Source organism: Labrus bergylta, chromosome 21, assembly GCF_963930695.1.
Source record: "Labrus bergylta chromosome 21, fLabBer1.1, whole genome shotgun sequence".
NCBI classification, from domain to species: Eukaryota; Metazoa; Chordata; class Actinopteri; order Labriformes; family Labridae; genus Labrus; species Labrus bergylta.
Genome location: NC_089215.1, coordinates 16,526,311 through 16,540,160, shown reverse-complemented (window position 1 = coordinate 16,540,160; position 13,850 = coordinate 16,526,311). Strand labels below are relative to the sequence as shown.

Below are 13,850 nucleotides of genomic sequence, written 5' to 3'. Positions count from 1 at the left end.
ATTTTTCTCTTAAATTGAAAGCTTTTATTTTGAAGGCGGCGCCAAAGTGAAACTGTCCAATCAGAACAAGCCGACCCAGGAAGGAAGTATCACCCATTCAATACAGTTGATGTGTTGAGGTTGTTGCAATAATATATGAAGAGAACTTCCTCGTAATCCATTTCATTCGCTTCCTCGTACAAATGCGATTTTATTAAATCTGCAAGCAAGGTGACATTTTCAGCGAAGGTGAGTAAAACAAACCGTGTCAGAGTTTGTTTCTGTCATGGTGAGAACATTAACTGTACTTTGAGATGTGTTGTGAATGAGTAAGACTAAGATGTGTTTGGATTTTTTACCCATAACACATGTCAACTACGAACAGCATGGGCATCTTTCACATCTTTTCAGTTTTCATATTTCATTGCAGGGAGGTTTAAATTCTTCTGAAATATAAAAAGATGAGGTGGAGAGATGGGCACCTGTAAGGAATCTGCCCCCCCCCCCCCCACACACACAAATACGATGGAGGTGAAGGGACTTTCACCTGCTAAAAGATCAGAAACTTGTCAAAAACAGACTTTTCTCTTTGCCAGTTTTTCCTTAAATACAGGATCATTCTCACAGGATCATTCTCACAGGATCATGTCGAGAGATTTCCGATTTGGGCTATTCGAAATATTGAATAGTAGGCTACCAATTAAAACACATGTGGTCTGTCATCAGTATATCCGGATTAACCAGGAAATAGGTTTTAGATGGACCACAATTCTTGGTTCTTTGTAAATACATTTGGAAGGGGAACATCTCATTTATGCCATTTGTCAATAAGCAACTTGTATTGATTGTATTGATATTATACAAAAACAATAAAAATGACATATTCTGTGGTATAAGTTCATAACTCTGAACACAAAGTGTCCTCAAAGTAAAATGTGGTCCCTGTAACACTGTTTGAAGATAAAAAGCTACGTGAGAAGTTATGGTGGGGGAGTGAAACATTAACTCTTCTGGTATATTTTTTTTTTAGCTCCAAACAGTGTTCAGGGACCCATTCTTTCCTTTTTATACATTTTGTGTATTTAGTTCAGAAAATATAGCATCGAATTGATTCACTTCTCCACCTTTTCAAATGTCACGACCAAACCTACATAGTGCACCTTTAAACTGATCAATTTATAAATAGGCAGCTATAATAGAAGATTTTTAAATTGCATGTAAACACAGCAGGGCACTTTAAGGTGGTAACATACATTAAAGCAACACTTTGTTCCATTAATTGTGCTTTTAGTAGAGGAACAAACCCTCAAAAAAGGCTTTAGTTTTCGAGATACCCCTACCGACTACACACCATCTTTATATGACTGAAATATATTAAAAAAAACTACAACAGGCTGTATGGCCGATATACAAATAGACTATATGAAGTATATTTCATTTCTAAGAACTCAAGGTTATATATATCAATACTGTTTTTTAGTTCAATATTTCACAACTGATGTCAAGACAATGCTTTAATTTTTTATAATGAAATAGAAACTATGTCATAGGTGACAATATTGTTGAAAGCAGCGGGTTGGCTCTGAGTGTCATCATATAAATCATATGTAAGATAGAAAATGTGTTAGGCATAACTATAAAATGTTTAATTATATATGTATATTACAGAATACAATTATATTGAGTCTTGTTGTTAAGTATGCATCTATTGTTTGTGGCCACCTCCTCCCACATACACATCCATAGGGCCCCATTGTACCAGGTCGCCCTGAAATCCTGGCTGCACTAGTTTCCTGTTAGGGGCTGGTGACAGCATAGGGTCAAGTGAAAAGTCAAATAACTTGCTTTTATGTTGAGATAACGGTCTAAAGAAGATAAAAATGACATATTTTAATGTTTGGTGTCCTTGCTTAAAAAATGACAGACTTTGATATACATACCTTTTGAATTTTTGTTTCAATTTTCAATTTCCGCCTGAACTACATGTGTGTTTAAGTGTGAAAAATTCGAAAATTTAAAATGGTATTGATTAAAACTTTGCATAATTGTAACTAATAACTATCTGTGAACATCCTGTCCAAATTTGGTGAAATTCTGATTCTGATTCCTAGAGATACATGTGATGAGGCTAGAGCTGTCCCTTTTGGAGAAGCCCTAATTTGACCTATTTTCGTTTTTTGGTAAGATGCATAAAACATGCAAAAAAGTTATTTTGCAGTAAAATATTTTTATACAACCATCCGTTTCATAAACTAGACATGTTTAAGTTCTGAAAAAATATGGTTTTGCTTTGTTCTACCTTGGGTAGGGGTCTCTCAACTTTTAGGGGCCCAAGTTCCTCTACTATTTACCTTTTTTTATTTTGTAGCTTTTTGTGCCTTTAATGGAGCAATAGGACAGTGGACAGAGCTGGAAATCAGGGAGAGAGAGAGTGGGGAGTGACATGCAGCAAAGAAGCCACAGGCTGGATTTGAACCTGGGCTGCCGGCTTGGAGGACTACAGCCTCCATACATGGGGCGTGCGCACTAACCGCTGCGCCACCAGCGCCCCGAGTGTGCTTTAAATGCTGAATATATCAAAGCAGTATTTCAATAGGCCTTTTTACAGGTGACATTTTGAAGTCACATTTTATAAAAAAAGAAAGGGTGTACATATTAAAATAAAAGATAATAGCACAGAGTTGCTTTTTGTTGGTTTTGCAGGGTTGGGTTGACCTCTGTTACAGAGACGAGAAATGAGAAAGATTTAGTGTTTAAAGTCTCACTCAGCACCGGTCAGAAGTAAGAATATATAAATATGTAAATCCAGGTGAAGTGATAATATCGGCTGATATTAGCATATCAAGTGACAACCGGTATCGGCTAATTTTATCGCGGATATATACGGATTTCATTTGAATAGCGTTGATTTACTAGCAGTTCTCTTTCACCAGCAGAGGGCGCTATACGGATTACAACAAGCGTTATCACTCTCCGGAGTGTCAAGCGGTGACGTTCGTACATGCGCAGTCACTTTCCAGTTGAGTGACCATCTTGTCTTCATTATAAATCTTTTCCACAAGCGTTTGAAAACTGCATTTGAGCGATCAACGCAGTAAATGTCTACATTTATATCTATCTATCTCTACAGGCCCAACTTAGATCTAAGAAAATTATCGGCCAATTTATTGGAATCCGATTTTCTTTCTTTCTCCCCAATTATCGAGATCTGTATCGGTCCCAAAAATCCCATATAGGTAAAGGTGTGATAGCAGTTTTGAAAAAGCTTAAGTATATTTGAAGTGTCAGACTTTTTTGTTCTGCCTCTGTTCAGATGGGATACATGACAGTAGAGGAGCACAGCGGCACCCTGCTTCACCTGAAGAGATCCCCCGGCATTCGTTCCTGGTCTGTTCTTGTGGGTAAGAATATGTCTCCAAATCTTCAGAAGGCAATTAATAAAAATATAAAGCAATCCACTTATCCTTCTCAACATTCAAACTCTATTTAAAACATGTCTTCTCTCTCCTTGCATCGCCCTTCTTAACGATAAACCTCTCATTGTCATTGAAGGCATAGCTTCTGTGGGGTTGGCTGCTGCATATTACAGCTCAGGTACACTAACTGAAATGATGTTGTCCTCAAAACACATTTAAACTACTGATTTACACAACTTTGCCGACTAAAATTCACCTACTGCAACTTCTTGCCATGTTTTGTGTTGCTCACACAGACAGCATCTTGTGGAAGCTCTTCTATGTGACTGGATGCCTGTTTGTAGCTATGCAGAACATGGAGGAGTGGGAGGAGGCTGTGTTTGACAAAACCAAGAACCTGATCGAGCTAAAGAGCTTCAGCTTGTACGCTTTAATCCTGACGTTATGGAGGAAGGGGCACGAGAAAGGTCTGTAACTCCACTGAGTGGTTTACCTATAACAGAAGTCTCCCTGCCTAGTTGTATTTTTTATATATATATATATTGGATATTTAATCTGTATTTCCCCCCCTTGTCTTTCTCAGTTGTGTTGGATCTGACTCAGCTGTGTGACATCTGCATCCAGGAAGAGAGAGTCCGCTATTTGGGGAAGGGCTACCTGCTGATGCTGCGGCTCGCTGCAGGCTTCTCCTATCCCCTGACTCAGAGTGCCACGATGGGGAATCGTGGGTAAGTGTACTACACATCCAGAGTCGTAGACAAACCGTTTAAAAGGATTGACCTGGTATATAAGTAGGTGTGTAGAGTGGAGAACACTTGGGGATGCTGATGTTCTCCGTGTCACTGGACACTGCACTACGTCATCAACACTGATATACCATCGTCATAAAATATGGAAAAAGTGAATTAAATGAGTTCAGATGTTTCTGCCACACCTGGATGAAATGTTGTGAACAGCCATGACATCTAACCGACAAACGTTTGGAGGTTAGAGTGGGTTTTAAAGAGCGCAGTTAGACCCCGGAAGAAACAAAGATCAAGCTGTTGACTAGCTTTGTACCAGAAGAACCAATGAGGTTTAAAATCATAGGCCTACCTACCCAAAACCTCTCACAGCTCAACTACAGAGCCCTGAATCTCAGAGCACTCACCACAGCCCAGGACCCCTCTCACCCACTCAATCCACTCTTTTCTGCCGTCGGGTCGGAGATACAGAACCCTGACCTGGAAGAGGGCACGCTTCAAAAAGAGCTTTGCCCCATCAGCGACTGAAGCTCTAAACAAGCTTCCACGCTGACTGGCCCCTTCTTGTTATGTGTTTTTTCTACATGTGTTATATCTTTCTACTTACTGTTATATGTTTTCTTGGAGCACAATAAAGTTTTGTATTGTATTGTAAAACAACCTCGATTCCCAATAAGTTGGGACGCTGTGTTAAGTGTAAATATAAATAGATAAACCATACGACAGGGTTATGTTTGCGTCCCCTCTTCATACGTGTTTGGGAACACTGTCATTTTCAAAGTGGAATGTTTTACCACTCCTGCTTCATGTAGGATTTCAGTTGTTCAGGGTCTCCTGTTAAACGCCAGGACTGTTTTACGACGGAGGCATGCTACTGCAATACGTGAAGAATGTGGTTTGGCATTGTCTTGCTGAAATAATCAAGGCCTTCCTTGAAAAACTCAGTTGTTTATTCAGCAGCATTTGTTGCTCCAGAACCTGTATTTCAGCATTACAGTTCAGCATTAATGGTGCCGTCACAAATGTGCAGGTCACCAATGCCATGTGCACTAATGCACCTCGATACCTTCACGGCTGCTGGCTTTGGAACCGTGCACAAAAAATAAGATCGACAGTTTCTCTCCATTTTAGCCCAGAGAATGGGGTGTCAGGGATTTCCAAACGTAAAGTCAAATGCTGACTCAGCAGACCATAGGGCCGTTTTCAACTTCGCCTTAGTTCATTATAAATGAGCCCGGACCCGGAGAGGGTGACTGCGTTTCTGGATCTGGTTTATATACGGCCTCTTTAAGGCAGAGTTTCTGTTGTTCATGAATGGATGCAGGGATAAACTGTGCTCACAGGTAAAGGTTTTTGGAAGTTTTCCTGAAGATAACTTCCAAACACAGTGTTTGTGTCTGTTTTTAATTTGTCTGAGGGCCCGAAGATCACGGCCATCCAAGATTGTTTTTTTGGCCATTCCCACTGCGTACAGAGATTTCTTCAGATTCTCTGCATTTTTAAATGATATCATTAGATTAGAATACTTTATTAATCCCCAGCAGGGAAACTCTTTTACCACCTGGTCAATTCATTCACACAATGAACAATATAGACAATTACAATCACAATACACAAATAATTAATAACAAACACTATTGAAACCATTTAAGACATCATTTACAGCCATGAATCAGAGCCACAACTCCAAATGTTCATTCAAATATCTGACTGCTGCTGGAACAAAGGAGCTCCTGAGTCGTTCAGAGGTACACTAAGGCATTACTAGTCGCTCACTAAAGAAGCGCCTGAGTCCATTATTAGAAACACTGTGTAAAGGATTTCCTGTTTTTAGTTTGGTCCTCCCCTATGAACTCAAGATGATGATTTCTTTTACAGTTTTACATTAAAAACATTACTCTTAACCCATCTCCACTTCAGAGAGCCTCTCTAGGATGTTCTTTTTCATTACAGGTCATGTTACTAAACTGTCCACAGTTACCTCATTAACTGTGAGATGTTTCATCAGGTTCTTTTTAAAGCATGTCACAACTTCTCCAGCCTTTTGTTGCCACTGTATCCACTTTTTGAAACATGATGTTGGCATCAAATTCAAACTGGGCATCAAGTTTTCCAAAAACAACATATTTCTCAGTTTCAACATTTGACATTTTGTTTAAGTGCAATTTTCAAATTAATATTGGGTTTCAATGCAAATCAACACAGTCTGATCTTATTTTAAACAATGTCGAAACTTTCTAGGAATTGTGGTTGAAAACATGGACTGTAAATATTAATGGATGAAGCCTGAGTGACGTCAGCCGTCTGTTAGTGCAGGGGGCTCTGGAAGCTCATCGGCAGCAGCCGCCATGCTGGAAATCCTGTCTCAGCCTAAGTTTCAGTCAACCTAATGACAGTTTGAGAGCCGGAGCTGAGGCGGGTTTTAAGCCTCTTGACAAACTGTAACATTGTGCCCATCATGTCAGCTACACGCCTTATTGTGAATAAAGCGTGTGCCAATTCAAACATGAGCTCATCAGTCCAATATTATTTTATGTACCAGGCTGTGAACATAAAGATAAGATAAAGATAAGATATACTTTATTCATCCCAGCAGGGAAATTGAGGTGTTCCAGCAGGCAGCATACATACAAACACACAACACAACACAATATATACAGACATATCCCACTCATACAAAAAACATGAGCCCACAATACAGCCAGGATAAAAAAGTGTTCTGGATGGTCCATGTGCATAAGTAGCTGTTTCTCATAGATAACAGTACAAAACACTAGCTCTGCCAGTGCATAGTATGATACATAAATAAAGAATTATTATAAAAAAGCAGTCAACTGTGTAAATATACAGTTTGATATATGCAGCTCAGGCTAAAGTTTTAGAAGTTTAAATGTCTTCTGTCCTTACTTAAAGGGGAGTCGTTATAAAGTGCAATTGCAGTAGGTAAAAAAATAATAATTCATTTTCATTTCTGCTGTCAAAAAGGACTTTGTAAGTCTGTGTGTGTGTATGTGCCTCCCTGGGCTCCTGGAGCCAGTCTCAAGGGGACACTCCAGCTTTTTGCGCTTCCACATTGGCTTCATTTTTCAACACTGGAAGTTACCACTTTGTTGTAGATAAAAGAAACTAAATGATGACCGTTATAAACAGGAGGTACTTATTTTACATTGACTGCATGTCCTTTGATGTTTCTTGACATCTTAAGAGTCAAATCTGTGCTAAAGTTACTTGTGATTGCTCTACTTTCTCTACTTCATTATGATCTTCTTTAACTTCCTCAAAGTGGCTAAAAATCAAGTTACCAAACTTTGAATTGTACTGTGCCACTTTCCTAGCATCCTGAATTACACCCTGGCTCCAGACTCATCTCCTATAGTCTGATAAAAAAGAAAACATACCAGAACATATAACTTATACTTTCTAACACAGATATTTCTCTCTGTTTCTCACCCGCCAGCGATGTAGAGGCGGTGTCTGCACTGCTGAGGCGTTTCCTCGGTCTGGAAGAGCTGAAGCAACGCAGGCAGCAGGAGGAGGAGGCGGAGTTTGGAGAGGAGGACGATTCTTTGGACAACAGCAGTGATTCAGAAGACGAAGCTGGCGATCACTGATCTCACTGTGACTTTCAACCTCACTGTTACTTTGGATGGATTCCATTAGGGGCTTTACAGCATTTCTAAGGCATTACTAAGTATCCAGTTTATGACGCCCCATTACGTTATGCTTTTAGCATGTGCATGAAACACAAGGATACGGCCTCTTCTAGCATCTCCTCGCAGACTACCTTGTTGTAAATCAGGAAAACAATTAGTCAAGGAAATCCTCTATTTTAGTTGTGAATTCTTAAACTGTCCAAAAAAAAAATCAGCGAAAATAGACATCTTTTGTTGAACTGTAAATGTATGTATCTGTAAACGTACATCCTGCCTCAGCTGGTTGGATCTAATTACTACTTGAGAACACACTCCAGATTATAGATCTAGATCTACTGTGCCTTCCTACTGAGCTCTAATGAGTGTTTATGCTGTCAACATATAATGTGCTTTTCCCAAGGTTTTCAGGACCACCCAGTTGATGATCACCTTTTGCATTATTTTTCCTACCTAGTCTGCAAGTCCGGCTACACGCATGTGCAAACTGTAATCAAGCATGAAGGACTTTTCACGGCTCGATTGAGAGTGAAGACGGGCGAAATGCTTTGTCCTGTGGCCGTCCCATTTTGAAACATTCATGAACTTCTTGTGAACCAAAGATTGAATCTCAGGCAAACTTTTTGATGTGTCAGCCAACTATAAAAGATTTTATTGTTGTCATTAGTTATAGTCTGTGTTTATTCAATACATCTTTGGGAATAGTGTATGAAAATGTCATCTCTTATTATTTTCACTTAATGTGACAATTAATGCAATACACAAACAGCACTTTTCTCCTAAGCAAGCGCAAAACTACAAGTGAAAATAATGTCAGTGTTGGATGCAAAAAGAGCTGAATTTAACAGTTTTAATCCCTGAAGTTCTATGGCACCATCTCCTTCACGCAGGCTCTGATTGCCTCAGTTATCCTCTGCAATGGAGCCATTACTGGGCTCACGTGTTCCTCTATCCACTCTTGGACTGTTGAATCTGGGTAAAGTTGACCCATCTCCTCCCTCACGCCCGCCACCTTTTGTTGTAACGTCGTCAAATACCTGAGGAGGCAGAACCCAATGATGTGACTGTTGGCGGCTAAACGAGAGATTTTAAACAAACATCAGAAAGTCAGTGAGTGGAGCAGGAGCATAAATGATACTTACGTTGATGCTTGGCTATGAATCTGCATGGTAATGAGAGGGGTAACCATCTTTCTGCGTTGGTGGTAGGGGCTGAACCATCCTCTTACAAACCTACAGTAGTGCAGGCATTCAGTTATTTGGCTGTTTATACATACAACATGTAATGGTCTATTTCTGAGAGGTTTGACTATTTGGAAAATACTTTATTTTCTGGCTGAGAGTTCTATGAGAAGATTGATACCCGTATTATGTTTGTATATCAGGCTAAACACAGCAGCCTGTTAGCTTAGCTTAGCATAGCATAGAGTGCTAGCTTAGCATAGAATGCTAAGGGTAAAAGCAGGGGGGAGCAATTAGCCTGGATCTGTGCAAAGGTTAAAAAAAAAATCAGTTTTCTGTCAGTATGAAAGCATACTAGTGATTCAGAGAAATACTCGGTGGGATGGAGGACTTCCTGGATTCTTACCTGGAAATCACTTCCTGTGTGTTGATGTATAGCCCAAAATGTTGAACTATTTCAATAAGAATTCAAAGATCTTACATTTTGACGTCTAACGCGTTAAAGTATAGTGAGGGAATCTATGAGACTAGCTGTTCGTGCTACAAGCAAAGCTAACAAGCTGCCGGCTGTGTCCTCATAACACGTCGACAGACATGAAAGTAAGCTAAAAACATGAATAACTCTCAGGAGGACAGCACAGAACTCACATGTCATTTTCAAAATATCTTATGTTCTCTGAGTTAAGGAGGGAATTCAGCTCCACAATTAATTCCGCAAGTCTCTGTCCTGGGAACACTGCACTTTCTGGAGAAGTCCTATGGGACACATGGAACGTAAAACCAGTTAACCTTTCTGTACATAATCACTACATATTGACTTGCTGTAAAAAATAAACAGAGACAAGCCTCACCTTTCCATGGCCTCTACCTCCACTGAGGAAAGACCCAGTCTTTCCGATACCTTGATTTGATCCTCAATACTGAACTGACCACAGCTGAGTGTCTGGAGACAGGCTGCTAGTGATGGAAGCGCCAGAGGCATTAGCTCACACAGCACTGACAGATGGTCATACCTGACAGCGGGAGGAAAATGAAGAACATTTGTGTTGATTGTATAGATTTAAGATTCTGTTAATCTGTTATTCTCCTAATAAATCTGCATAAATAAGAAAGACAAAATGCTGTACTCCCAGCCCACAAAGAACAAATATATAACTATACCCAAAAACAACTTTCACTGAGAAAATCCTACTAAAGAATTGAAATCACAATAAAAAAAAAACTTTGATGGTGCGCAGGTGGAATAGTGGTTAGCGCGTGCGCCCATGTAAGGAGGCTGTATCCCTCCAAGAGTACGGCAAGGGTTTGAATCTGACCTGTGGCTCCTTTCCTGCATATCATTCCCAAATCTCTCCTTCCCTGATTACTGACTCTATCCACTGTCCTGTCTCTCTAATAACGGCAAAAAGGCCCAAAATAAACCTTAAAAAACAACTACTATAAGAGATAAAGCAAATACAAAAACAGCGTACACTTGGCACCAAAGTTCAATGTATTTAAAGAAGTGCTCAGTGCAGTCAAGGTCCATATGGATATAATGCTAAAAAGCATTTGTTTTATTTATCACCACATTATTTGTGGTCCAAAAGTCCTTCAGACCCAAACTGACAAAGACTCAAACGAAACCACTGGAGCCAACAATGAGAAGCTTTATTCTCCATAAGTTCTGATATGTGTGGTACGCATGTGCTTATTGTAATTACTGACCTGCTTCACATTCACACTGTTCACAAGGGTGGGTAAAGAATCTGCTCCCCCCCCCCCCCCCCAAGATATCCATAATTCATGCTCAGCTGAAATCTATTTTTTCCCCATGAATCCACTAATCACATCACAGTACCTGGGTTCAAACTGGTTATCATCCATTCAAGGTCTAGAAAACCTTTACTCTGATGAGGAGGATGAAAACCTCTCCCTACAGTCAATATCTGAGCAGTCTGTTCTCAGACTGGACCAGGGTGTTGTCTGACCCGTCTCACCATCCTCCACTCTGAGTACGAGCTTCTACCTTCTGGCAGATGATGCAGAGTCCCCCGATGCAAACTGAACCGCTTCAAAAACTAAAGTTGAGTGGGTTGTACAGCAGGGTCATGGTGTTCCTATATGTTTTTATATTTTCTAACCGTTGCAATTTTATCTCTCATGCTATGATTTTGTAGATCTTGAGCAATAAATGTTGTTCTGCATTGATATGTGCCTTTCTGTCTGCATGTGGATGTGATTTTATTGATTCATTCTAGTGGAAGCAGCTGAATGTTTAGCAGCACTTTGAGTCCAAGAAAAATTTCCTCTAGGTGACAGTAAAGTGTATTGTCTCAGATCGTATCACAAGGTAAAGTATCATATTGTATTCGTATCGTAACACCCTTAGAATAGCTACAACACAGAAGAAGAATCACCTTTGCCAGCCTGTTATGGCGATGCCCTGCAGGTTTATACGAGCAGATAAAGAAGCAGCCACCTTCAGCCACTGCAAATGATTATCGACATGCCTCTGTGTGCTGGGCACACAAGTGTAAACGCTGGTGGAGCCTTTAAAGGAGCTGGCCGTCCACAGGTCCGGCATACCAGCACTGCAGTACTTCTCCAGCAGAGACACTGGACAACAAAGAGAATGGACATCACTACAAACACAGCCCTGTGGACGTCCATTTCAAGCTGATAAGCAGTAAAGATGCAATAGTAGATATTGTTTTTTTTTGGAGTTCCTACCAGTTTTTTCGACATCTAGATTTGGGGTGTAGTCCCAGAACATTGGCTGGACGAGTCCCACTAGTCCACTTTCTGTAACATGGATACGAAAAGACTCAGTGACACAATCAAATCAAAAGACGGATATATCTCAATAGATGAATCTTTGTAATGTCACAAAAGGCAAATCTCCAAACGGCCTGTTTGAGCACACATCCTCTGAAAAGTGGAGCAGGCAAAAGATAGAGAGAATTAACTTTTATCATAATGGGGGGGGGGGGGGATTGATGACAGACCAGGGACACATATTAGTGTTAGAAAACCATGGTAGAGTGCATTTTACATAATATGTGACCTTTAAATACGAAATGTAACCAGTTAGATTCCACCACTGTGTTCACTACATACATGTCATTTTGCATCAAGTCATAAATTATGTCAAAATGCTTCTTCCAGGCTTTTTCTTGGTAAGTTACCTCAAAACCAAGAACAAGAAATCTTCATATCAAAAACACTTTAACGATATTACTTCACTACGCATGTACACGCTGATTAAACGTCAAACTCAAGCAATGTCTTTCTCCTTTCCTGGAAAAGCCCCTACTTTTAGAAACATGAGATATGACTGATTTCCTGGTTTTGGGACGATCAGACCTGTTCCTTCCTTACCTTTCAGCGTGTCCTGACTCATGCCTCTCATCATATCGTCCCACATTATGATAGTCATGTGTGGCCATGCCTTCTTGACGGCTCTGGCCACCTTTGTCACATGACTCAGGAAAAGCTGCTCCACTGTGCGTCCTGGTGAAGCCAACCACACCTTGGACTCCTCCCCCTCACCAAGGATGTACACCTTTAGGAGTTAAAAAAAAAACAAGGACATGACAGAATACATGTTGTTTTTGATTTAAAAAAAAAAACATACTGACTTTTAACAACAGGCCGGTCCTTACCTCATCTGCTCCAATATGCAGTGTTTTCAGCCCCGGGTGCAGCTCCACCACCTGCTTCAGCATCTCCATCACCAACTTCACCCCCTCCTCTTTGTGAGGATTCATGGTTCCCACACAATACGGCACCTCTCTCAGGTCCCACATAGGCCGGTGTTTCAACACAAACTGTGGCAGACGAGGGTAGGTCATTGAAACAGTGAAAACAGACTGCGCACCGTTTTTTTGAAAATGTGTGGCGGTAATAAAAAAAAAAAAAAAAGGGGGGAACAGGAGGTTTCGGCTCACCTCCATGTGACCAAATGTCTGCACAAGCGGGATGACATCCATGCCCTTCGATTTGGCAAATTCCTGCAGAGACAGCACATCCTCTCGACTGTGAACAGAAAGCAGACATGACTTATTGAACAAAATATCTAACCGCATGACAAAGTAACTAACTCAGTGATATTTCTTTTGCATCTCAAACTGCACCTGTAAGCCGGCTGAGTTGTAGACTGCAGCAGTTTCAGTTCCCCCCCATAAGGAAACATATCCTCGTACTCCACTAGCAGGCCATCCACTCCCAGCTCAGAGAAGAACTCGATTAGCTAAGAGGAAATGGGGGGGGGGGGGATGCAACAACATACATCAGTGGACTGCACACATAATGAATAATACAGTCAAGCAGCCACAGGAGTGTGAAGTGCTGCAGCAGATCAGAGTGGAAGCTGCTGCAGCATCCTCATACCTGATGGAAGTATCCCAATCTTGGAGGGGCACCTTTCAAATCAAGGTGAACCAGTTTCTTTCCCTGAGGCCAAGGTTTACACGTCATTCTGCCGAACAGACTGCAGGAATAAACACACATTCACATTAGTGACAGCAGGCTGTGTCTGTGTTTTCGTGAATTAATATTAGGCTTACCAGAACTGCGTAGACCAAGTCGGGAATCGGAATCAGCGATTGGATAACAGTAGGGGGACACACCACAGCGAGCAGGATGTTGTGGGGAGGTAGATCACTTGCTGCTCTCTGTTTCTGTCGCGTCCAGTCCTGTCAACGATTAAGCGCAGTGTCTGTGATCGATTAGCTCAGTCTGAAGATTTCAGACATTCCGCATGCAGAGTAATAGATGCCGCCTGTAATGCAAATGTAATTAAATGGTTAAATATTACAGCGTTTAGAGTTTACAGTAGAGGAACAAATACGGGATGCGGATGTCGCTGTAGGTTTTTTTTTTATTTTTTGCAGAGTCGAA

General features: G+C 40.7%; 2 protein-coding genes across 3 annotated transcripts; one reads left to right on the top strand and one right to left on the bottom strand.

Annotated features, from left to right (window-relative positions):
* The first annotated feature begins 70 nt into the window (after positions 1 to 70).
* On the top strand, positions 71 to 8,447 carry cybc1 (cytochrome b-245 chaperone 1). Of its 2 annotated transcripts, XM_065949263.1 has the most exons (7): positions 99 to 228; positions 2,091 to 2,159; positions 3,293 to 3,380; positions 3,532 to 3,573; positions 3,692 to 3,862; positions 3,979 to 4,123; positions 7,596 to 8,447. In XM_065949263.1, exons 3-7 carry the CDS (start codon positions 3,293 to 3,295, stop codon positions 7,747 to 7,749), a joined length of 600 nt encoding a protein of 199 aa, XP_065805335.1. In that variant the 5' UTR covers positions 99 to 228; positions 2,091 to 2,159; the 3' UTR covers positions 7,750 to 8,447. The 2 variants fall into 2 exon arrangements, with proteins under 2 accessions (XP_020495787.1, XP_065805335.1); XM_020640131.3 differs by lacking the exon at positions 2,091 to 2,159 and having other exon boundaries at positions 71 to 228.
* hexd (hexosaminidase d) lies at positions 8,409 to 13,827 on the bottom strand. Its single transcript, XM_020640126.3, has 12 exons — positions 13,517 to 13,827; positions 13,341 to 13,440; positions 13,085 to 13,200; positions 12,899 to 12,986; positions 12,614 to 12,778; positions 12,330 to 12,513; positions 11,682 to 11,753; positions 11,369 to 11,567; positions 9,821 to 9,982; positions 9,618 to 9,725; positions 8,931 to 9,020; positions 8,409 to 8,825 (listed from the first exon to the last, which is right to left on the bottom strand). Exons 2-12 carry the CDS (start codon positions 13,425 to 13,427, stop codon positions 8,654 to 8,656), a joined length of 1,443 nt encoding a protein of 480 aa, XP_020495782.2. The 5' UTR covers positions 13,428 to 13,440; positions 13,517 to 13,827; the 3' UTR covers positions 8,409 to 8,653.
* Between the last annotated feature and the right edge of the window lie 23 nt (positions 13,828 to 13,850).